We start from the raw sequence: 23461 nt of genomic DNA on the forward strand, positions 1-23461 counted from the left end.
GACACACGGAGCAGCACTGCGCCGTGCAGCATCACGCCGATCAATATCTTATTTCCACTGATGAGTACGACAACTACAAAGAAGGGGGGCGGGCTGAAGTTTCCCATGAAAAAAAACACACCAGCACACATTTTGACACCATCAGTCAGAGGAAAGAGGCTGATCTCTGGACTCACAGGGAAAGGCTCCTGCCAGCTGGCTCCCACTATGGAGGGTCTGATGATGCCAATGTTCAGCTTGTCCTGCTCCTGCTGCACCACATACTCAGCCAGAGCTTTGGTGTAGGTGTAGGTGTTGGGTCTGTCGCCAATGAGCCGCGGCGTTATGTCCTGGACCATGCCGTCGTCCATCCACCTGCAATTGAACAGAGGACTCAGTCGTGGGGGATATGCAGCAGAGTTTGGAAATAAACGTCATAAGTTGCAGCATTTTTTTATTGGTATTTCGATTGTTATGACAGGGAAATCAAAACATGCGTTGCAGTCAAATAAAGTTCAAGGACAACTTTGATGCAGTACTTTCAGTTCATGTTGCATTTCTACTACAGTCTAAATCCGTCATTTGAGTTATAAATAGCAGGTTGTGATGTCAAGAGCAACTTTAAAGACTCACTCAGAGGAAAATAGTGTTTTCTAACAGGTTCTTATGGGATTTTCTTCTGAGGATGGAGTACATACATACATAAAGAAAGTTAAGATTAAAATTGCATTTCTTAGTACTTCTTTATTCAAATTATTGTGAAATCAGGAGCAGGCGATAAAATGTGTTCAGGAAAAAAAAAGAGATTATTTCTGACTGTGCGCCACAAGCTCCCTGCTCTGAGCTCTTAGCAACAGGGAGGGGAAGAGCGGTGGGATTCCCCAGGCCAACAGTCCTGCCCGCAGCTCAGAGATTTTATTTTCTAATGACCTCCTGCCGCCCTACAGAAACTATGTCCCAGAAAACTACACAGATTTTTTGATTTTGCCTACAATGGCATCACAATTAAAAGACCACTGGGAATGATTTTACAATAGAACAAAAGATGATCGGAGTTGATCTTTGAAAGACAGAAAATTAATGTCAAGTAAAGATATTTGCCAATTTACAGGGTTTCATTTATTTATTTTCTGTTAAAAGCAGCTTCCATGTGCAAAAGCACAAAAGTCTCTTTCTTTCATAAAGACAGGTCCAAAATCTGGCAGAGAAGTGACAAATATTTAGCATCATTTTTTCAATTCCTCATGCGTTTTCATAAATCTCAATAAAAGCTTCAAGAAGAGTAGGTAGGTAGATTTATCTTCATCTCTGATCAAGTTTTTCAAGGTTTTTTCCCTTTCTGAGAAATCAGGTGAACTGGAATCGATTCCACGTCTCCCTGAAGCTAAACGCGCTTCATCCACTCACTCCAGAGACTCGATGAGCTTCTTGGGTTCGACAGGTGGCGGATAGATGACCTCGTCGATGTGCTTGCGGTTGCAGTTTGCATAGGCGGTGGAGATGTGAATGAAGGCCTCGAGGTGGTGCATCCGCTGGGCCAGGCTGAGGAGTTCCTGCGTGGCGATCACGTTCAGCTGCAGAGCGTGTCTGTGGGCGAGAGGAGAGACGGCGTTTAGAGGCCGAGCGTTGCTGCATGCGTGTGGAGGAGCCCAGGCTGCACAGGAAGGCGGGCCTGTGTGGGAGGCAAAGTTTGCACGCGTGCTTCAATATTGTGCAGGTGTGTTTAAAAATATCTCAGGGGTTGGACTACAAACCATCTCATAATTGCAGAGATTTAAAGCCTTGTTTGTAGACATTCAAGACATTTTACCAGGTTTTAAGATGTTTTAACATCTCTTTGCTCTACACTACAGATCACATCTGAGCCAACAGAAATTACATGTGGAGTTCCCCAAGGCTCCATCCTGGGACCACTTCTATTTAACATCTACATGCTCCCACTTGCCCAGGTGATAAATAACATCAACATTACATTAGCTACGCAGATGACACCAGGAGACCGAGGCTCGGTACAGGCTCTTGGTAAATGCATTGAGGATATTAGGTAAGGGTTTATGGCATTATCAGAAATTAACACGCGACATAAAAACCTGAACCATCCCAACGCTCCAGCCTCCGATCTAGACTGCAGAAAGCGATATATATGCTGATCATCGCAAAGGGTAAAATAAAGCATCAGTTCAGAGAAAAAGTTTACCTCTGACCGGAACTTCTTTTTTAGGTGTGCGGTTATCACTGTGCTTTATCACTTTTTAATGCACACCCAGCAGCCAATCAGAATTGAGTATTCACCTGGACCCATACCTCGTAGAAACACGTGTGACGACTGTACTGCAGGTGAATGTTTTTGTACATCACGTTTTGGAAAACTGAGGTCCAATAAAACTGATAAATTTCGAGTTGATCTCTGATTCCACAAATTTCCAACTTGTCAAGGGAACAACGTTCATTTGTTTTTTTTTTTACCATCACTGTCACATCTTGTGGAATTCAGGAAACAGAAAATACCTGTTATTGCCCCTCCACTAATTGTTTTGAAACCATAATAGCAGTTTGTGATAACCACCAGCTGATTTGAAGACTGAAAACTTGACTTAGTTTCACAGAAACTGACTCTTCATGGACCAAATGGTCATGGACCATGGGAAAGAATATTTTTCTTTCCTAGTCTTCTGCAGAAATTCCCCAAGGAGATGATTGGGGTTCAAGTCTGCAGACTGTGCTGGATAGACCATCTCTCAGGTTTACCATCATGCAGTTCCGGCAGAGCCTGGGATTTTGTTTTGGTCCATTAGCTTGTTGTTGGATGAAACTGACGAACATATCCCAGGGATCTACCTGCTGCTGCAGAATGTTGTGTTTGTTCAGGGTGTCTCTCGTGCAATACAAAGTTACTGATCCAGCAAACCAAGCTCAAACCATGACACATCCACTTCCATGCCTGTGGAGCCATCCTTTCACCTTTCTGATGACGTACAAAGATTCTGCGTGATGAACTTAGGAGTTTACATTTGGATTCATGGGTCCATAACATCTTCTTTTTGGCCCATAAATCACTTGTTTTGAGGTATCTATAGTATCTTTCTTGCTAGTGTCGTCCCAGCAGTTCAAAGTATTCCTTTTCACAGTTTGACTGAGCAGGAGGCAGAAGAGAGGAGGATTTGCCAACATAGAGAGCGACGCCCACCCCTGTAGGTCATCAAACAACCTTGGCTGGCCCAGTAAACACTTAGACAGTAGTTATTAATGTCACAACTGTTACAACCACACACTTAAAACGGTCTCCAACCGGTGCAATATTTCTGACGCATGAGGCAATACCCACCCTGTTCCTGTTTAATTGTGTAAATATGTGACGCATGATATTTTTACTTTAACTGTACCAACTGTGTTCTTTTGTCGTTATTGTATCCTGTAGTGATGCACATGGACATTTCTCCACTGAGGGAATAAAAGGTCATCTCATCTTAAACTGACTTTCTACGAGGAAGAACTTCTGACCATTTCTGACCAAAAAAAATGCAGTTTGAAAGAGATTATTTGTGACGGAAAATATGCTGCTCTGCTCTGAGCTCTCAGCATTGAGGAGGGGAAAGGGGGCGGGGTTGCTCCATGCCAACTCAGAGGTTAATTTCTAACGAACTCCTGCTGCTCTGCAGAAACAATGTTCTAGAATATGACATTTTTTAGTGCTAAATACAGCACAATCATAATCAAAAGACCACAGAACGCTTTAAAATAGATCAAAAGAGGATCGGAGTGGGACTGTGTCTCAGAAACATGAACAATGGTTCAGTTGAAACTTTGGGTCAGACAGACCTCTTCTTCAAAGAGTTTCTCCCAATTTCTAAGCATTTTTTGACAACAAAAGGGTTTTTTTTGGGGGGGGGAGGGGTTACCGTTAAAAAAATGGATAAATAAAACTATCAGTCAAAACTTTCAGAAGCACTTTCATTTTTCAGGGTTGGTCCGTCTCTCTCTTCTACCGCTAGTTCCCCTTTCTTACAAATTTCGAAACAACGAACTACTTTCAGCTGCACAATACAGTTCAACTAAAATTCACGAGGTTATTGCACCACCACCACACAGCTCTGCTGGTATGCAGATCGGTTACAAGGACAACATCTTTGTTTAAGTAATTAGCCCTAGGGGAAACATTCTCTTTCAAAAGAGCTTGAGACCGGAAAGAAAGAGAAACAGAGTCATTGCTTGGTTCATCAGTAACGACTTGTTTGAGAGTCTTTATCTGCATGACAGGAGCGGAAAAGCTGCAGATGATTGAAGATGTAAAATGCTGTGGGGCTTTCTACTATAACAGGTAGCAAAAGTCATTTCCTCGTAACGAACCACCGTCCTGGAATGTCTTTGCTTCTCTTATCCGTCAAAGTCAAACAAATCAGCATCTGTCAGAATTCATGGGACGATATTCAACCAAAACAAAACAGAGTGTGGGCACTTTGCATCTTTGCATAAGGGGTGCTTAAGTTATGAATGTAAGCAGAGTTGTGGGAGGATGAGGAGGGTGGATGCGCCGGGCCAGCAGGACAGTCAGGAAAACTTGGACAAATGTGCCGCTTCTCACAGCGGAGTCATCGTCCATCTGTCTGTGCTGGAGGAACCTGAGATCGGAGAACTCTCTGAAAGTGGATTTTCATCATTCTCTTGACAACCCTGTAACTACTTTCACTCTTTTTGTCCAGTTTTATCAAAACAAACTCATTAAAATAGTCAATTACATAAACAAATTTGGCTTCAAGCTTAAAATGTCCCTGTTTTTATCTAGTTTTTTATTAGCTAAATGTTTAGGTTTCACATGTATTTCAGTGTCAGAAGAGTCCCTCCTGGTCTGGAATAACTCTGCTTTTCTTCTGGAACGTTGTTGCACTCACCTTCATCTTACAAACCACAATGTTACAGTTAAAAGCCAGAAACGGCGCCAACACCAACAAAACATTAGTGAACTCCAAATAAACCTCTCAGATCCTTTAAATGCGACCCGTGGAGCTCGAAAAGCCCTGAACAGAGTCAACTGATTATCAGAACAAGGCTGGAGGCGCGGGACTGATGTCTCTGGGAAGACAGAGGAAGGAGGTGCAAAGAGCGGCGAAACATCAGGAGGAAGATGAGGAAGAGCAGATGAAGATGAGGGGAAAAAAGTTGTCAACCAGGACCTGTTCCTAGAATGGGACTCGCCGCTAAATAAAATACTTTCACTTTGATTATCAAAACAGATTACTGTTGGAGTCACCTCTTGAAAACCCCTGGAGCTGTCAACACGGATGCGCTTTTGTTTCAACAAAACAGGCGGTGCAACATTCTTCCTTCACATCGTCTGGCCAAAAAAAAACTTTCCTTCTGATATTTTAGAAGTTGATTGGTTGTTTTAGATACCTAAGATTTTTTATGATTATTATCTCCCACACCAGTCACACATAAGAACTTAAATGTTATCATCACAATCTCCTTTTAAAGTTTATGATTGTAGTTCTGCGAGGTACAGAAAAGAGCAGATCTCGTGTTTCTGCATCTCAAACGTTCACTTTCCTTTTTACAAATGGCTGAGCTGACACTCCTTTGTTTGGAATCAAAGGCGAAACAGAAAATTTATTAAAAACGTTCATCATCTTTCATGACTTTGGCATGAGAACTACTACAGTCTTAGTGGGAGTGTCCTCAACTGACCCCGAACCTATAAAAGTGCCAACAAAAGGAAAAATACCTTCAGTTTATAGAAATTACCCAAGTTAATCTAGGGGCAAACGTCTGGATATAAGCACATTAGAATCAATTTCTTTAAGGGTTACCACTAGGGTCTTAACAGACATACTTTATTACAATATGGTTCACTTTTTTAACAAAATATACCCAAAAATCTGTACTCATGACTACTGTACTGGAGCTCAAGTTTGTGACCCCAACTTTGATTTATAGTTGAGATCAAACACAACCTTCATCCGAAATCCTTGAGAAAAGCCATAAACTTCAACTCAACACATCTGTTCATCAGGCTGCTAAAGATAGTTACGCTCAAAAATGCTTGAAAAGGTGTGTTTAGTTAGAACCCTATGATTAAAACCCTTTAACATCACAAATGTCACCGGCAACACCTAAATACCACAAGCGGCTTTTCATATTGGCTTTGCAACGACGACACTAAAGGTTTTTTGTTTTGTTTGTTCCGCCACAGAATCATCTGATTTACGTTGATTGGTTAAACACTTCACTGCTGTGAAGGATTGCATTTCAGAATCCGACGGAATCACTTCACGCAAACGGTTGAAGAATTACAAAAGAACTGGAGCTAAAGCTCTCATGTAGAAGGACAAAGAATTTTTTTACCAGGAACATAAAGAAAAAAGGAAAAATAAACATTTACCATAGATTTACACTTAATGAAAACTGTGTTCGTTGAAAAGCTTCTGGAATCTCCATTTATGAGAATACCACAGATTTATAGGAATTGTTTTATCTTTTTGGCACGCTTTATCAATCTAAACAATGTTTAGGATGAGTTTTTACCCCCAAATTTGAACAGTTCATAAAATCTTTTACTGTCAACCACTCTTGGCAAGAAAAGCTGAACTCAAACAAACTCTGCCTCAGATCCCAAACAAAGTCTTAACAGGATCTAAGAATCAAACATCATGTTAATGGAATAAATAATGATAATAAAGTCATAAAGTTTCTGTTTTAATATAATGCATTTCAGAGTTTGTTTCTATTATCGACTGTATATGAAAACTGGACAGAGAGTATGATGTCACCCCTAGAAAGTGGTTTACTTCCAGCTTTAACTAAATGAAGTCAATTAACTCCATTTTTTTGTGCTATATGGACGCCGACATGCTGGAGTCAGACATCAGTAAGCAGTGATTGGTCCGAGTCTGTGGCAAGCGCTCTCACCAATTAGGAGTGAGCTTGTTGGAAAGTCCATACCTCTACCACTGTCAAGAGGGCGACAAAATATGTCAAACTTATCGAGCGTTGGAGGTGAGACCACCGACTTTTATTGAGGCATCTGATTGGTCAGTTTATAACTTGAATAACTTGCACTACAGGAAAAAAAATAGATAAAGACTGTTTATTACTCTATAGAGGCTTATGGGGTTTTGGTTTCTTGGAACCAGCAGGTACTTCCTTTTTGGAACGCCAGGAGGGAGGGGTCACTCTGGCCAGTTCTCATTTACAGATTTAGAGTAAATGATCTTTATATACACTGTGGCTTCACTAGTAATTAAGATCCATCAAGCAAAATGGAACCAGCAAGCAGCCATTGTGGACTGTTCTAGAAGGTGTAACACAACTATGGCAGTCCCTACCAGCGATTGAGTTCTTCACGTCCTCTTCCTGCTCTGCTTCCGCTTTTCAATAAACACCAATGAAACAATGCAGCTCGATCTACTTCCCTCGTACTTCAACCAAACTGAAGACTTAAACGAGGTGCAGGAAGTTGATTTTATAGGATGACATGATGGTTTGTGTGGCAGTGCGGTGGCTCACTTCAGTGGCTCGTCAAAGCGGATGGTGGCGGCGCAGTGGAAGACGATGTTGATGCAGGCGCTGAGCTTCTCCACGTCCTCCGGGCTGATGGACAGGCCGGGCTGTGTCAGCTCGCTGCTGATGGGGATGATCTTCTTGTGGAAGTCGGGGTTGGCCTCCCTGACTCGATCGAAAAGCTGCAAGACCACATGGAAGACGAGCGTTAGTTGCCTTTTCAAGCTAGTTTCATTTACAGATGAGGTCAAAATGCACAACAAACAGAAAAAGAAACCCTTCTGCAACTAGGTAGGAGTGGGGTGGGGTATACAACAGTTAACTACCCCAGACAAACAAAAGTAACTGTGCTGTTGTTTAGTCACTTTTTTTTGCTGCAATGGTGGGTCTCGTCCTCTGTAGGGAGGGGCTTCATCCTTTTATATTGTTTACTAGCCCAGTTATAGGATTTATTTAATAAAGCTTTTCACCGTTTCCAAATTTTAAGTCAAGTTTGTCACCAGTGGGTCAAGTATGTGAAAAAAACAGCCGTTTAATAGAAATACGTATAGTACAGGCCTTTGGCCCCTCCCTGCATAACTATATCTAACCCACCCTTTACAATGTCAGTGATGTGCGGCCTACTTGTGTGACATTACTGCACCTGCTAACTCTGGTGCATTACAGCATGTGGTGGTGGGGGATTATAAGGGCTGTGGTCTAGATTTACCAGCTCGTGTCCCACACAGACCCCAGACCTTGAACACTGTCACCCCCCCCCTGGGGGCTAAAGAAGCCAGTGTGCTGTGTCATGAGAGGCTATCCAAAGGCAGTGGAGTCAGATGTCATCTTTCATCATGCATGCCTAAAATGCACAAACATGACTAGCAGCAATGCGACCCCGTACAGCAAGGACTGGCATGGTGGGAGGGGGGGGGGGTGAAAGGATTGCCACGATAGTGTTATGAAATGCTGCGTGTGTCAGCTGTCCCAGAAAGCAGGGCTGTCTCTGCTAGAGAGGACAGATGTCGAATTAAAGCAGCTGTTCGTTTTCCTTTTCCCGTATCATCTATTGCTTCGTCATGTTTGCACATCTACTGTACGACAAAAATGCCCATATTAGGGACCAGCTCTGATATACAGACAACAATGGCATACGCTGGTTTCTGGCTGGGGGGAGGGCAGGGAGGGGGCCCAAACAGTGATGTTGGCATGACAGACTAGGATTCTTATTATATAAGAGAAAAACAACAGGCCGAGAGAAAAGCCACACAAAGAGATTTAGCTCAGTCATAATTTCTCCAAAATCTGTACTCTAATGTCCGTTTTCTCCTCTTGGACTTTTCCAAATGTTTCCTCTAACACACTTTTGTCTCCAATCTTTTTCAGGCCACAGACCAATTTAACGTCAGACAATATTTTCATGGACTGGCCCGGACGAGGTTGAAGTGGGCGTGCGATTTGTTTGCCTCCCGTTTCCCCTTTAACATTTAACAGGTAAAGTTGATCATCATCCTCTGTAAAATACCTGCAGCCGTTTAAACTTTATTCGTACGCTAGATTTCCTCTAGGAACCAATTCAATGTGATATAGATTTTCCCTTAACCCATAACTGTCAAAGTGGAGGCTACATAATCAGATGCCAGCTTCAGCCTCGTCCGGATGAACCAAAAAAACTGTCACTAAAACTGGCAAATATTAGGGTGTACTGATTCATTTTAACAATGATTTGATTCATATCACAGTTGATGGATGATGATGGCATTCATAGTCGATATTGGTTCATTATGATTAACCGACCTAAAATGGATCCATGAGATCTTTAGCCAAAACTTCAACTCAGAGATAAATACCTGGTACTGAACAGTACAGGTGAAGTTTTCTAGATTCCTTTTACTTCTTGCAAGATACTCAAGTGCATATTTAATGTGTAAAAACAAACGAGTAAACAAGAATTAATGGCAAATCCATTTGTATTTTAGCTTCATAAAGTTCAGCCCACTGTTGTTTTTCCACATCAAAATGATACAAACAGAACATTAGTAGAGCATTCAGACCACACGGTGTGGTCACATGTCCCCAACATAACATTACCAGTGCAACAAAAATGGAGAGCAATAACGAAGCTATCCAGCAGTGCAGTTTCATGCCAGCCAGGACAATAAAGACGAAAACACACATAGACCTAGTCGTCTACAAGTAGACACATCAAAGTTGAGCATATTTTCCACTCAACAAATACGATCATTTTTAAACATTTAAACACATTTTCTGAATAAAGGAATACTCAGAAATGCAGATTTAATCTTCATTTTATTTATTCATGTCCTCCATCATCAGAAAAATGCTACACAAACATGTTAAAAACACTAAAAACACCATTTTCATCAGAGTGGGTCTTCAAAGCCTGGAGGGTGCGACAGGAAACACTGTCGCAAGAAAATGTTGTAGCATTAGATTCGGAAACGGCCGGATCTCTACAGGCCAGAAGCTGCCTTCCAAAGAGTACAAAGTCCTTGCTGCACATCTCTGTGGTGCATTCATTTATAAAGTCTGGAACAGCTGTTGAGGTTGGAGCCACTTCAGCTGCTCGGATGCAGAAATAATGGAGCAACAACATCCCAACTGCTGCAGAAAAAAGCTGACTGAGACAAAACCCGCTGCAACACGGCGTTTATTTAAGGTTGAGGCACCGCAACATGCAGAATTACGACTTAAAAATAGACCTGAACTTCAGGGATTTCATTTGGAAGATAAGATAGATATCACAGTCTACTTTTAAAATAATGATGTTTCAACATTTGCTAATAAAAAAAACCCTTGACAACAAAAAAAAACACAAAAACAAAACAACAACAAAAAAGGATCCAACTTTCCGTTTTCTTTATAACTGATCAGGACAGAATCATTGCCCACAAGCTCAAGCAGCACATGAGAGGGAGTTCACACTGAAAAGAAATGCTCACTCCTGTGGGGGGAAAGTTGCGACTGATCTGAATTCTGAAGGTGACAAAACGTCAACGGAAACAGAACTTCCTTATTTTACGTAGCAGAAACTTAAAGCTGAAATGCTGCAACCCCAGCATGAAGGATTAAGAACTCTGATCAAAGTCTAAAAATATTGGACAGTAAAAAGTACTTTATTTATGCTGTTGTGTCAGTGAATTTCATTCTAGAACTGCAATGAGGGACTTGGATAGGCTGACAAGGGTTGGTTTGAATTCCCACTTGAATAGACTAAACCATATCAAAATGTTTTATTTTGCATCCTTTTAGTCATAAAAAACGAACTATTTGCAACAAATTGGAAATCTTTTAGTGTGGCGTATGTGGACAACAGATATGTCACTTCTCACATTGGTTCACCGCACAGTTTTTTCGTTTCACGCTGGTTAACACCACCAATCCTTGTGCAAATGACCTAAAAGCCTTTGGAACAGTTCAAATGAGTTTTCACAAGCAAAAAAAAAAAAAATCAGAAAACTAAGGAAATAAACTGGTGTGCACCTAACAAGCTAGTGTGAAAGAGAAATCCAAACTGAAGTCCTCTGAGCTCAGGGGTTAAGACTTATTTCCATAACTGGCTTCTTTTCCTCCCACTTTGTCCCGGTATACACATCCTCCTCTTCCTCTTTGATATATAAACAGCACAGTTCCTTGCGTAGTTGTTTGTTGATGCTTTCTAAGGCATGAAGGCCTGCTACACCTCAGGAAGTACAGTCTGCGCATTGTTGAACAAAGAGGTCAGCCAACGGTTTGCATGAAAGGTGAGGTTGACCCTTATGTTAAAGTTCTAAGCCTACAGAAACAGGGTAAAGGCAGAGGTGAAGTGTGCTGGATTATACCAGTTTCAAGTTTAAACGCAAACTCAAACTTTATTTATTTATATAGCGCCTTTTATTTCAGTTAAAAACACAAAGCGGCTAACAGAACAGCAACATGTGTCTTGGTCCTTACCTTAGGAACAACTAAGAGGCCAGTGCCAGAGGACCTCAGGGTCCGCGAGGGCTCATATCTTGAAATAATATTTAAATAAGAAGGCCCAAGACCATTAAAACATTTCTAAACCATTAAAAGAATTTTAAAATCAATATGTAGGACAAACTAAATACAATGTGAGAGAAATTATCCCTTTATTTTTAGCTTTATTACCTTTGATTCCGAGGATTTGCTGTCAGAAGATACAGCATGAAGCAGAAAAGATTTTCCGACCATCAGACCATGGATGGGTCCTCCTGCTGGACCTAGTGAGTGTGACGTCACCCATAGAAAATGGTTCACTTTCAGCTCCTACTAGTCAATTCTCTCGCTATTTTTTTGTGATACGGACGCCACCATGTTGGAAGCAGAAGTTTTCAGTAAGCAGCGATTAGTCTGAGTTGATGAGAGTTATCATTTCTATGGCAACTACTCTGGCCAATCAGGAGTGAGCTTGTTGGAAGGCCACACCACACTTGAAAGCAGGCTCAGGAGAACATTACATTACTATTACAGTGTGTCGAATAGCCTTTTATCACATGTAGTCGATGTTCACATTTACAACAAATGTGGTATTAAAAGATTTATATCAGTGGTCGTCATCACTGGTATTTCTAACGCACGTCCATGTTTACTCCGCCCGGTTACAGACTGTAAGTTGTGGCTATTTTTTGTACATTTCTGTGGTATCCTCAGCACTGGTGAAGTCTGCTGTCATTGGCAACACCAAATCTGTCAAACGTTTCAAACGTTCAACGTGGGGTCAGCGGGCACCACACACTTTTATTGAGGCATCTGATTGGTAGTTTATACGTTGAATAACGTGCACTACAGAAAACATGTGGGGGGGGGGGAAAGTATTAGCAAGAACATGTTAAAGAAAGGTGCAAAAAAATCATTATTCTGAGAAATAGAATGACGGAGTAATAGCAGTTTATTTCTCTTTTTCTTGGAGCCAGCAGGTACTTCCGTGACAGTGTTCAAAGTCATTGTTTCAGATTTGTCAATAGGCCTAGATTGAAGATGTGCAAATAAAGATGATGAGTTCTGACTGGATTCGTGTGAGAGCCTCTTTCATGAAACTAAAATTAAACATAAAAAAGGTTAAAAAGGACTTAATTCAGCAATGAAATAATAAATATGACAGTCAGTTAACAATCCCCAGTGATCAGTTTGGGAGCTTCTACACCAATAAACAACTTTTTTTTGAGTGGCACGAAAAATCCAGCTATGGCTAGATTTCCGTTAGAGCCCCCACCCAAAAAAACAAAAAACCTCTATGGCGGACTAAAATAAATCAGAGAGTGGACGGGGTGCATCAGGCCTCAGGGGTGAAGGAGGACACAGCGTGGGCTTCAGAGGGGCTTTTGTTCCAGGCGCAGATAACAGGGGGCATTGTTAGGACTGGGATGACAAACAGTCTTGTACCAGCCCTGCACTGCACACAGTGAACACTGCAGCTTGTCTTTCACATAGAGACAATAGTCCAGTCAGAGACTCCAAGCAGTTAAAAAAATAGTTGGTTTTAAAAAAAAAAAAATCTTCAACATAACCCCATCTCCAGTTTAAACAGTGACTTTTTTATTCTTTCTTTCGACATGGCGAGCAATACCTTCCATCAAGAGCGTGAACTTTTCCAGTAATCCAACACGAATGGCCTTTCTGTTTCCCTCCATCACCTTAGGATGGCCTTTCAACAGCCTTTCTTCTCTGCCATTTAGCTGGCCTTCACACCTTCCAGCGCCGATATGTGACAGAGAAGAAGAAGGAAGCTCTGGAAAACATTGTGAGCAACAGCAACAGAGGATGAGCCAATTCACAGAAGGCAGGGGAAGTCTGCCAAACTGTGTCCGAAACGGCCAATTAACAGCAGTACCCTCAGAGCTGACCTCCACTTCCTGCTGTGCTCTGGCGTAATCTGTCAAGTAATTGGATGTGATGAGGACTAATGACTAAAGATTTGGTGAAAGCCGTTAAAGATTTAGCCCAGAAACCAAAATGCCAAAGTTTGTGAGAATTTACATGTCGACAACCAAAGATGCTCCTATAAATCTCTACTTAAAGAGAAATTAGGAAAAGCTTCATAATAAGATACCATCCACCTCCTATTTCTCACAGTTTTGTGGTTCAAAATGGAATATTAAATAAATAAGAAACCCAGCAATAGCTAAATTTGCAGAACCAAAAGGAGCATTACACCCATTTTTAGACCAACAAAATTGGCATTTTTGGAATATCTAAAAACAAATCTCCAGTCTAAAACTTAAAGACTTTCTTCGTTTTTCATTTATAAAAAGGCTTCAATGCTAAAGTTGACATTTTAAGTCTTTAAATATTTTTGTAAAAAAAAAAAATGGATAAATAAAGTCACAATTTGTATTAAAAAATTGTGCAAAAAATGTGTCCACCTTATGAATAATATTAATTTTGAACATGAAACCCCAAAAGACCAAGTGGTTACAGTACCCACATTTCCTTTTGGAAAGATTTAAGGGGAATTTTCATTTTCTCCATCAGACCACACCCCCAAGGATTGTTGTCACGCCCCCAAATATTTATACCACACCTCTTATGCAAGATAATTGAGCAGCAGCTTAAACATGATATAAGAAAGGTCCAAATATAACAATAAAAACAGAACTAAAATTTCTAATGATATATATTTTGAAAGTAAACAGTAAACATGTTTTAATCAAAACTTGATATTAAATGAGAAGAACAGTTAATTTTACTGTAGCTTTAAAATGTATTCCATCTTTAGGACTTCATTTATGAAAATGGCGCCATCATTCTCTGGTTGGGTCATAAGGGATCCAGATGTTCTGCAGGTTTCCCACAATGTGACATTTGTTGTCCTTGGTGAACATTTCTCTCCATGTACCGTTTTATCTGGTGAGAACAGTACCTCGTGTCCATAAACGACTTTTTCGTGTGATCTAAACAGGTTGTGAGGTGTCCATAACTACAAACAAAGGCCAGTAACTGGAAGAAGCTACTTCTTAGTAAGTAAGTTGATAGTGCAGCTCTTTTTCCCCACCGTTATTGAAGAACTGTTCAGATTGTTTAACATTCTGAAAAGGGGCTTTTGTATCGGAGAAAAGCTAAGCCTTGAAACAAATCAGCAAAGCGAGGAGTCTCCAGGGAAAAAGGACACGCATGGCTGCACTCAGGGATGTCAGCCTTTCAAAGCGGGAAAAGACTCATCCTCAGTCTTTTTTTTTGACCACATCTTTGGTCTGCACCTAACCTCAGTGCCTATTGGAACCTCCCAGGAGAACAGAGACCATGCAGAGCAGGTAAAACTCAGCTGATGGAAGGCACTTCCTGCTGAGCCACGCTCATTGATAGAACATGCACTTAATGGAAGACTTGTTGAGTACAGATATAAACAAGATTTCTGTTATTGCTTTATTTTTAAACTTAGAATGTCATGTTTCTCCAAAACTGTTTATTAAAATTTAAATAACCAACCACGTTCCAATATTCTACATTTTTATAAAATAATGGCATTTTTTTACATGATGAATAAACATTGGTGTCTGTGTTTATTTGCATTTACACCTCTTTGTTTTTAAGTCTGAAGGATAAACATGACCCTTTCATTACATTTTTAAACATATTTGTCCCTTTAGGAGAACCTGACTTGTCGTTAGGCTCATTCTAGGAACCCACAATGTGCTATGGGCTATACTAAGAAGTCTGGTTTCCTGGATGTTATTGTAAAACAGGAAACCTGGTTTTCTTAACCAGATCAGAAGATTAGAAAGGCGGTCTGCTTTCTCTGACAGAAATAAAATAAAATAAAAGGCTGTGGAGCCCTAGTACCAAAATCCAAACCACCAACTTCAGAATGAAGCATGTTAGACAACTAAAATACAAGCAGTACCCTGAAATTAGCATATCATTGCTAGGGTTTGTTAGCCTTGGCATGTCCCAAGTGTGGTAGATGGTCTAATTACAGCTAAAGGGGTCAAATTTAATCCAGGGCATGCATATCCACCCATCTATCCATGGATGGATGGATCTATTGATGGATGGATCGATAGATAGATAGAAAAATAAAGGAACACAAGACATACAGTTGAAAAAAAAGTTTTGCATTCCACCTGGCAGCAGTGGTCTGGCCAAAAGTCCGGTCGCGCTGAATGCGTTTTGTGTGTACAACAATGTGCTGGACGTCGTTAAAGAATAGAATGGCTATTTTAAAGGTCAAAGATCGACATTTCCACGTGCAGCTTAAAAATGGTTACTTTTACAGTTTGCATTTTGTTTGCCAAATACTATACACCTCAGTTTTCTTTTGTTTTGAAAATAAATACAGCGTCTGTATTTTTTGCTGTAAAATTTCAGTTTAGAGATGAATTTAAGATTTGTTTAAACTTTTTGGCAGCTTGTTCTTTGACCGCATCGTTTAACTTGAAGTCCTTAAATATAAAAGTCAGTAATTTTGTAAAAACTAAATGTATGTTCAAATTTGTGCAAAACTTTACACCAAAAATCACAATTTACTGTGAGCTTTTAAAAAGTTTTTATTTCAGTATTTTACAATCGCCGATTGTATTTTGAATTTTTTTTTAATAGTTGACATTGAAATGGCAAATTTCATAAAGAAGGTGATGTCATAGCTGGTCAACGTTGAAGCAACCAAGGAGCCAAAAAAAACAAAACTGTCTTGAAATTGATCTTAGGTATTAAACTTAATGACCAAACAACATGAGATTGTAAGAAGGTAAAGTCAATTTTTAGCTCCCTAGTTTTCACCTTCTGGGCAGGAAATGAAATCAACGAAACCCGCCTTTTTGAAAATAAACTATCAACTGACAAAACAGCCCTGACAGTGACTAAAAGTATTCACAGCATTAGTCATCTTATGCAGATAACTTTAAAAAAAAGTAAGTCGTGCTTTTACTAAATTTAATGATTAAACAAATAAAATGTTCAAAATATTTTCTCCCTGTTGCAGTTGTCTTTGATGTCCATTTATTCATCATTTCGTTGAAATAAATGGGGATAGAGCCTCTCACATAACCGAATCCAGGTGCAGTTAGCCCATATAAATCTACTGATACTTATTGTTAGTCATGTAAACACAAACTGATGCCTCCACATTGCTAGACTTACTCATAAAAGACAGACACAGATGCAACTAAAAACAAAAACTTCTCTAGGTTCTCATTTGTTCAGCTTTGAGTTTAGACACATTGTGAATAGGGTTGGTAATGGCAAAGGTTGAGTTTGTGGGCAAACTCTACAGCATTGACTGTATATGCGACCTGGACTGAGTGATCCTTCCCCCCCTGGCATTCCAAACAGGAAGTACCCGCTGGCTCCAAGAAGCTAAAATCCCATAAACGTCTACTAAGAAATAAACAGCAGTCAATATATTAAAATGTTCGTCAGAGAAATGATTCTTGCTTGGATACCATTTTTTTTTTACACGTTCTTGTCAATCGCAAATGTTTTAAATGATAGCTTTTCTGTAGTGTAAGTTATTCAATAATAAACTAGCCAATTAGATGTCTTAATAAAGTACGTAATAACTTGTCGAATGTTCAAAACGTTTGTCAGATTTTGTGTAACCCGATTGTCACGTGGTGTGGGTGTGGTCTTCCAACAAACTCACTCCTGATTGGCAAGCGTGGTTGCATCCAATTGATGGGGATGAATCACCGACCCTTTCTGGGTTCAACATGGCGGCATCCATGTCACGGAAAAAAAATTGCGATTGAATTGACTTAATTTCTTTGGAGCTGGAAGTGAGCCATTCTCTGTGGGTGACCTCAGACTCAATCCGTCCAGTTCTCACATACAGTCAATGGTTAACAGTCTCACTTACCATACACAAATGCTTTGAAAGGATTTGTATTTTGGCAAATAAATTCACATCAACCCAAAAAACAAAAGCCTCAAATCATTGGAGTGAGAAGGTTTGGACACTGTTGTCCTTTAAAAAAACAACAACAACAACAAAAAAAAAAAAACGTCTGTATGATTTCAATGTGGGTCCATGCCAAACAAATCAAGCAGTCCACCCACTAACTGATGCTGTGCACTGTTGCCGGGCAGAACACCAATCAGCCTGACATAAAAACAGCCGCACAACAAGTGCAGGTTTAGAGATGCAGCATATTATAATCCTTATCCACATGATCAACCAAATTTATTTTTTAAATGAATAAAAAAAGTGTCAACAAAAAGGCTCAAAACGTTAAAATTAGCAACATTAAACTTTTTTGATAATAAATTGTTTGGTATTATTGTTTTTTTTTTATAGAGCACAAGTCTTCTGGAGGATAAAAATTGTGCAAATTTTGCACAGTTCAAATCTGCTGAAATACAGACAATAAAAAGAGATTAGTGAATAAAACTTTACATTTTAGGGACCTTCTGGCACAAATTTCCATTTGGCAAACTAAATGAGAGTAACAGTTTCTTTGGTGCAGTCAAAGCCCTCATTACTTCAGCAGCAGTGTTCAATTTCCTCAGAAACTAGAGGTCATTAGCAGTGTAATTGCATGGAGAGTCAATGGTTCCCCCTTTATCTCCTCTCTGGGGAGCAGTGCACCGGCCTCTGGTTGCCTCCTGCAGAGCCTACCAAGGCTCCACAGTGGATCCTCCAAAAACCGTTGGAGTGCACCGCAGTGGAAGTGACGCGCCCTCGCTTTTCACTGGGAAGAGAGGCGCCGGTCATTAAAAATTCAGGCAGGAATTTCAGGAGTCCCACAAGTGGAAACACGAGACTGCCGATCCTCACCGCAAGAAATCAATGCACCTTAAATATTCACACAGTACATAGAGATCACAGAGTTGGTGATGCAAACAAGAGGAAATCAATGGATGAGTGTTGTCATACTAGATCAGTCTGATGACAGGCTGACAAGCATAAAGAGGAGGGAGAGCAGGTCAGATGAACACACGTCAACCCAAATCCCATTTACATTCAGAGATGAGAGGCTGTCAGCACATTGATAAGTTTCTCTTCACTGGTCTGAATGGAAGATTTATTGTGATTCAGCTTCCTTAACCCACTCCGAACATCTCTAAATCTATTTTTGAAATCATTATTATAATTACGCCATTTTTAGACGTCAAAAAAACCTGTGTCATTTTCAAGGACATCGTTTCTGCAGAATAGAAGTAGTTAGTTAGAAATTTACCTTTGGGACGTGGAGCAACTTCAGCCCCCTTCCCCTCCAAATTTCTGAGAGATCTCTGTTTACACACTCTGCTGCTAACTCATAGCCCCTCACACCCCTGAGCTATTGGAGCTATCCAGCTGTACAGTTTTGAGCCAGATACCAGTTCGGACCTACAAGTGGATGCATCGGAACGGAGCCGAGCGCCGTTCAGCGTATTATGTAAATCACAAATACCATTTCTGTTCAAACTGCATTTTAATCATTTTATGAACCAACGATTTGAATAAAGAAATACTCAGAAATGCAATTTGAGCTTAGATTTATTTATAAATGTCCTCCATCATCAGAAAAATCACACAACATCGTTAAAAACACAATTTTCGTCAGAGTGGGTCTTTAAGGCAAAAACATTGCTTGTTTTAGTAAGAAACAAGACAAATGAGAACAGCTCAAAAATGTATTTATTTAGAGGAACGATAACCGTCTTCTTGGATGGTGGTACACCAGACTGTGGTAAACCGCTGATGGTAGCTGTAGATAATGGAGGGTTTACTTGGTACTCCTGTTTACAGGATTAATTATAGCCAGCTACTCCGTGCACACAAAGCTACAACCCCAGGGGGAATATATTCCCAAATATGGGAATAAATGTGGATTGACAGGATTTATAATTGTATTTACAAACTTTTGATTCAAAAGTATTTGAAACACAAATGATGTGCTGCTCATGGTGTGAAGTCCAAAGTAAAGTTTCTTCATTTGTGTTCACTTTGTTTCTAAAGTAAGGAGAGTAAAATGAATAAAAAAGGGATTTTTGGATCTTAAAGCAAATTCAAGCAGATTGTTCATTTAATCTTTGTCCTAAAACAAGGTTGAATTTACAAAGCCTTAAAGAAGATAAGAAAACAGTATTATAAGATTAATGGATCACTGGTTAGTCCTTTTAAATATCTAAAGATATACACTTTTAGTAAAGAAAACCATGCTTTTTATTCAAATTTTTCTTCTAAAAATCACTATGATTTCTTTTTTGTAACAGAAATAAGAGAGACACAAGCTTTATAGGACAAGGGAAATACTTGTAAATGCTGAAATGCATTGTCGGCGTTTCAAATGGTTTTTATAAAAAAGGCATAAACAAGTTTTTTTTATTTGTATTCTGACCCTTGACCTCCCTGGGAGCTGCTGACAATGTCCAAACAGGCTTATGTGTGCAAACATATCTGTGACTGCTCAATACTGGCTAATAACCCATCAATCAAACCACCAACCTTTGTACAATCCTGGCTTGTGAGCTAATTTCTCTAATTCTTTGTTCCAACTCCCCACAAAATGTCCACTTTTCAAAGCGGCATTCCTCTCGGCTACAGTTCTTCTCCTACAGAGTGGAGAGGCTGCACCCGCACTGGTTGTGGGTGGGAAAAGCATACTGCAGAGCAGGAGAGAGGCCCAGTTTCACCCACAGGCCCACTTATCAAGTGCCGAACGTGCCATTTAATGCCTGGCTCTGCAGCCAAACATTTCCACTGGATTTTAGTACCTCAGAGACTTTAGACAAATGCCAGAACGGCAGAGATTCAGAGGCAATGAGACTCGCATTGGTTTGTCCTTTTCCTGCTCAGGGCAGCTCCCTCGATTGCATCCTCTGAAAAGCACCGTGGGACACATCTCTTGGTTGTTACCTAGCAACAGGTTGTAAGAATGATACTGGCCTGACTTGAAGGATGAGAGGCTACTTGAGAAACAATACCACAGTTCCCCTTCATGAATTATCCCGACTCTGAGCAGAACAATGCCGACTGCAGGACTTGCACGAATACCAATTAGTACTTGAAGCTCGGTCATGGAAATTTAATGACATCATTTCTGGATGAGGGCATGAACGGACCATGAGCCAGCCACGGTTTGGCAAAGCAGCAACCCTAAATACAGGGACAAACTATGTACTGAAAAAAACCAAAAGCGGAAAATAAACATTGGAGGTTTGGATAGTTAAATAACGCATAGAATTGACCAGGAAAACAAAAATGCATTTAATGAACAATGCAAGCTACGTCAATCTGTTAAATCATACGTGGACAGTAGCTTCATTATGTGTCCAACAAACTGAAGGACCCTCAGAGTTATACCCACAATCCAACAGGGGAACGCCAGGATCTTTTTCCATCTTTGACACTAAACACCTCGGTTTACAAGATGAGAACTGCAGTTCAGGAGACTGCAAGAAAAAACAAAAAGACTTTCAAAGAGAAGCCCTAAAAATACAATAACATGAAAACCAACATTTTTATTCCAACCTTAAAAAAGCTCAAGTATTGCCACATCTAAAATATTTCCAATACAGTGATCCCTTGCTATAACGCGGTTTGCTTTTCACGGTTTCGCTACTTCACGGATTTGCATCGTGCATTGTGTTCTGCATTCTGATTGGCTAAAAAGTCACTCCGCTTCCTCTCTACCTGTGCGTCAATAACGTTGCAGTTTAATATGTTCACGTACGTAAATCAGCTTGCCAAATTTTCACTACTATGTACAAATTCTCTTGATGGTGGCATGTCAGTGTTTAAGGATCTTTTTGCAAAGCAGAAAAAAGAGCGACAACAACTGCCCATCACTATGCTCTTCTCCCGAACAAACACAGCTGCACCGCGGGCTTCAACAGAAGAAAACACTGCAGAGCGGAGTCAGGATGCAGCGGCTCAGTCTGTAGAGCAGTCAAATACACCTGAGTCACTATTTGTCCAACTGTACTTTGTATTTTTTTCATAATCATTTTTAAATTTTCTCCCGTTTAGTCCAATACTCGGGTCGCGGTGGGCGGGGCTAATCTCCGCGATTTGAAGCCTTCTGTTCACATTCATTAAAATTATTATTTGACAGTACAGTACAGAGTTATTTGTTGAAAAAAAGGTTTCTAAAGTACTTCTATTTGTGAAACAAATGCTTGAGCCTGCAAATTGGTTTGTTATTTCTTTTCAATGTATAATAGAGGATTTAATTGTTTAATAATAGTTTAAAAAAATAAAGGTTTGTACTTCACGGATTTTGCCTATCACGGGGTCTTTTTGGAACGTAACCCCCGCGAAAAACAAGGGTTTACTGTATACAAATTTAGCAGAGCTGTGCAATCAAAGAAGTCTGGTTATTGAACAGAATAAAGGTGCTTGGCCAGAAGATGAAGCACCAAAGTAATAAAAAAAACAAATAAATTCATCCAAATCAGCTTTTGATCCATTATAAAAGCGTTTCCAGTGGTCTTTTAATAACAATTATGTTTTTAGCAAGAAATAAAGAAAAACCTCTGTTATTCTCTAGTACCCAATTTCTTCAGAACGACAGTGGTGGTGGTAGTAGTACTAGTAGTAGTAGAATGTGCTTCTGAGCTGAGGGTGGGACAACTGGCATGGAGTAATACCAATCGTCAAAGAATTGCCAAAAAAAAAGAGACTTTATATCAGAGATTCTAGGTACCAAAGCGGGATCCAATGCTTAGAAGAAACTCATACAGCAGAAACCCCAAAGCACATAGATCCAGATAGAAGCAATCCAGAAAAGATTAGTTATGTTGGTTACAATTCCTCTACAAACCATTTCATGTTTTGCTGCTACTAACTGCCTCAGCAGAGAAATGTAGGGTAGACTTAATTCTGCTGTATTTGGGTCATCTGAGGAACCTGGTGTCTGTTTACAAGAACATAACCGTGATTCTTAAAGAACCAAATGTAGTTATGTCAGAAAGAAATGCATTTCTATCAGTTATCTTTTCATCTTTGCAACGCACAGAAGAGAATAGTCCAAACTGAGTCAACCTCTTTTAATGACATTGCAGAAAATTGCGTCCTTTTTGCCTGAAATGAGCTGCCGACTCCAGCAGGAGCCTTTTTGTTCCTGAAAGCCACAGCAGAGGATTTCAGGAGTGTGGACATAGATCGGTGCAAATTACAGGGTGTTAACTGGCACTTCTGTGTCAGAGGGATACAACTGCATGGTGAGAAGATTTCCAAGAAGCTGCAGGAAGACGACACACTCCGCTTCACAAAAAGAAATGCAGGGAGATTTAAAAAAAAAAAGAGGTGCTCAGATCAATTGAGTTCCCCAAACTGCTACCGCGGTACTAGTGACTGGAATGACGGATGCGGTGCAGAAGTCCAGTGGAAACAGCTGCTATTGAAGGGAGATGCAGATTAAAGGGAACGTGTGATTTTCTTAGGTGTGCTGACAGTTTGAGGCCAGCAGCGCTGGTAGCAGGAGCACACAGCAGCTGTTTGCCAGCACATCACCGCCGCCCGTCAATCCCTCCGTCCTCATTAAGCCCGGCGTACTTCGGAGGTTTTCGCCGAGTCATGGTTTGCCGCTCGTCTTGGTATAGCTGATGTCGAACCTTTGGGAGCTCATCTTCCTCTTACTGCTGTCATCTACTTCTCTTCACCTTCATCTTTCCGCTCAAAAGGGATTTCAAGGCAGGGGAGCGTCCAACTCAGCTTACCTTTTGTGATCGTATCGTCTCCGCCAAAGCACAAAGATGAACTGTTGGACTCTTCTGGGGTCATTAAGCTCACTTCACCATGACAACAGAGGCTGCTGGAACGTGCAGGCAAATTTCATCGTTGTGCAAACACAACTGCACTGCCTCTGACTTTGAATGGTCATTTGAATAAATAGAATTCAAATGTGCTGGATTGGCACCAAGTTTATTGGCTTTATGAGCATCCGTTCTAAAATGTTAAAAGCTACTCACGGGAAGAGATGTTAGTTTAACTCCAGAAACACCGTGGAAGAAAACATTTAGCTATGATAGGGGCTAAGACTTTGACTTCCTGATTGAAGCACATTTAAAAACAAACCACTACAAATAATGCAGTTGTTCAAATGACGAGCAGGGGATTGTTATT

General features: G+C 40.3%; 1 protein-coding gene across 3 annotated transcripts in view; it reads right to left on the reverse strand.

Annotated features, from left to right (window-relative positions):
* The window catches only part of si:dkey-97m3.1 (fatty acyl-CoA reductase 1), a 56559-nt gene that overhangs the window by 9647 nt on the left and 23451 nt on the right, over positions 1-23461 (reverse strand). For all 3 annotated transcript variants that reach the window (XM_023952248.2, XM_078941924.1, XM_078941925.1), the window contains 3 exons: positions 7480-7655; positions 1387-1566; positions 177-354 (listed from right to left, as the gene is read on the reverse strand). In XM_023952248.2, the coding sequence (XP_023808016.1) occupies positions 177-354; positions 1387-1566; positions 7480-7655 (534 nt within the window). The remainder of the gene's footprint in view (positions 1-176; positions 355-1386; positions 1567-7479; positions 7656-23461) is intronic.

This window comes from Oryzias latipes, chromosome 23 (genome assembly GCF_053564925.1).
Source record: "Oryzias latipes strain Hd-rR chromosome 23, Olatipes_Hd-rR_3.1".
Lineage (NCBI taxonomy): Eukaryota > Metazoa > Chordata > Actinopteri > Beloniformes > Adrianichthyidae > Oryzias > Oryzias latipes.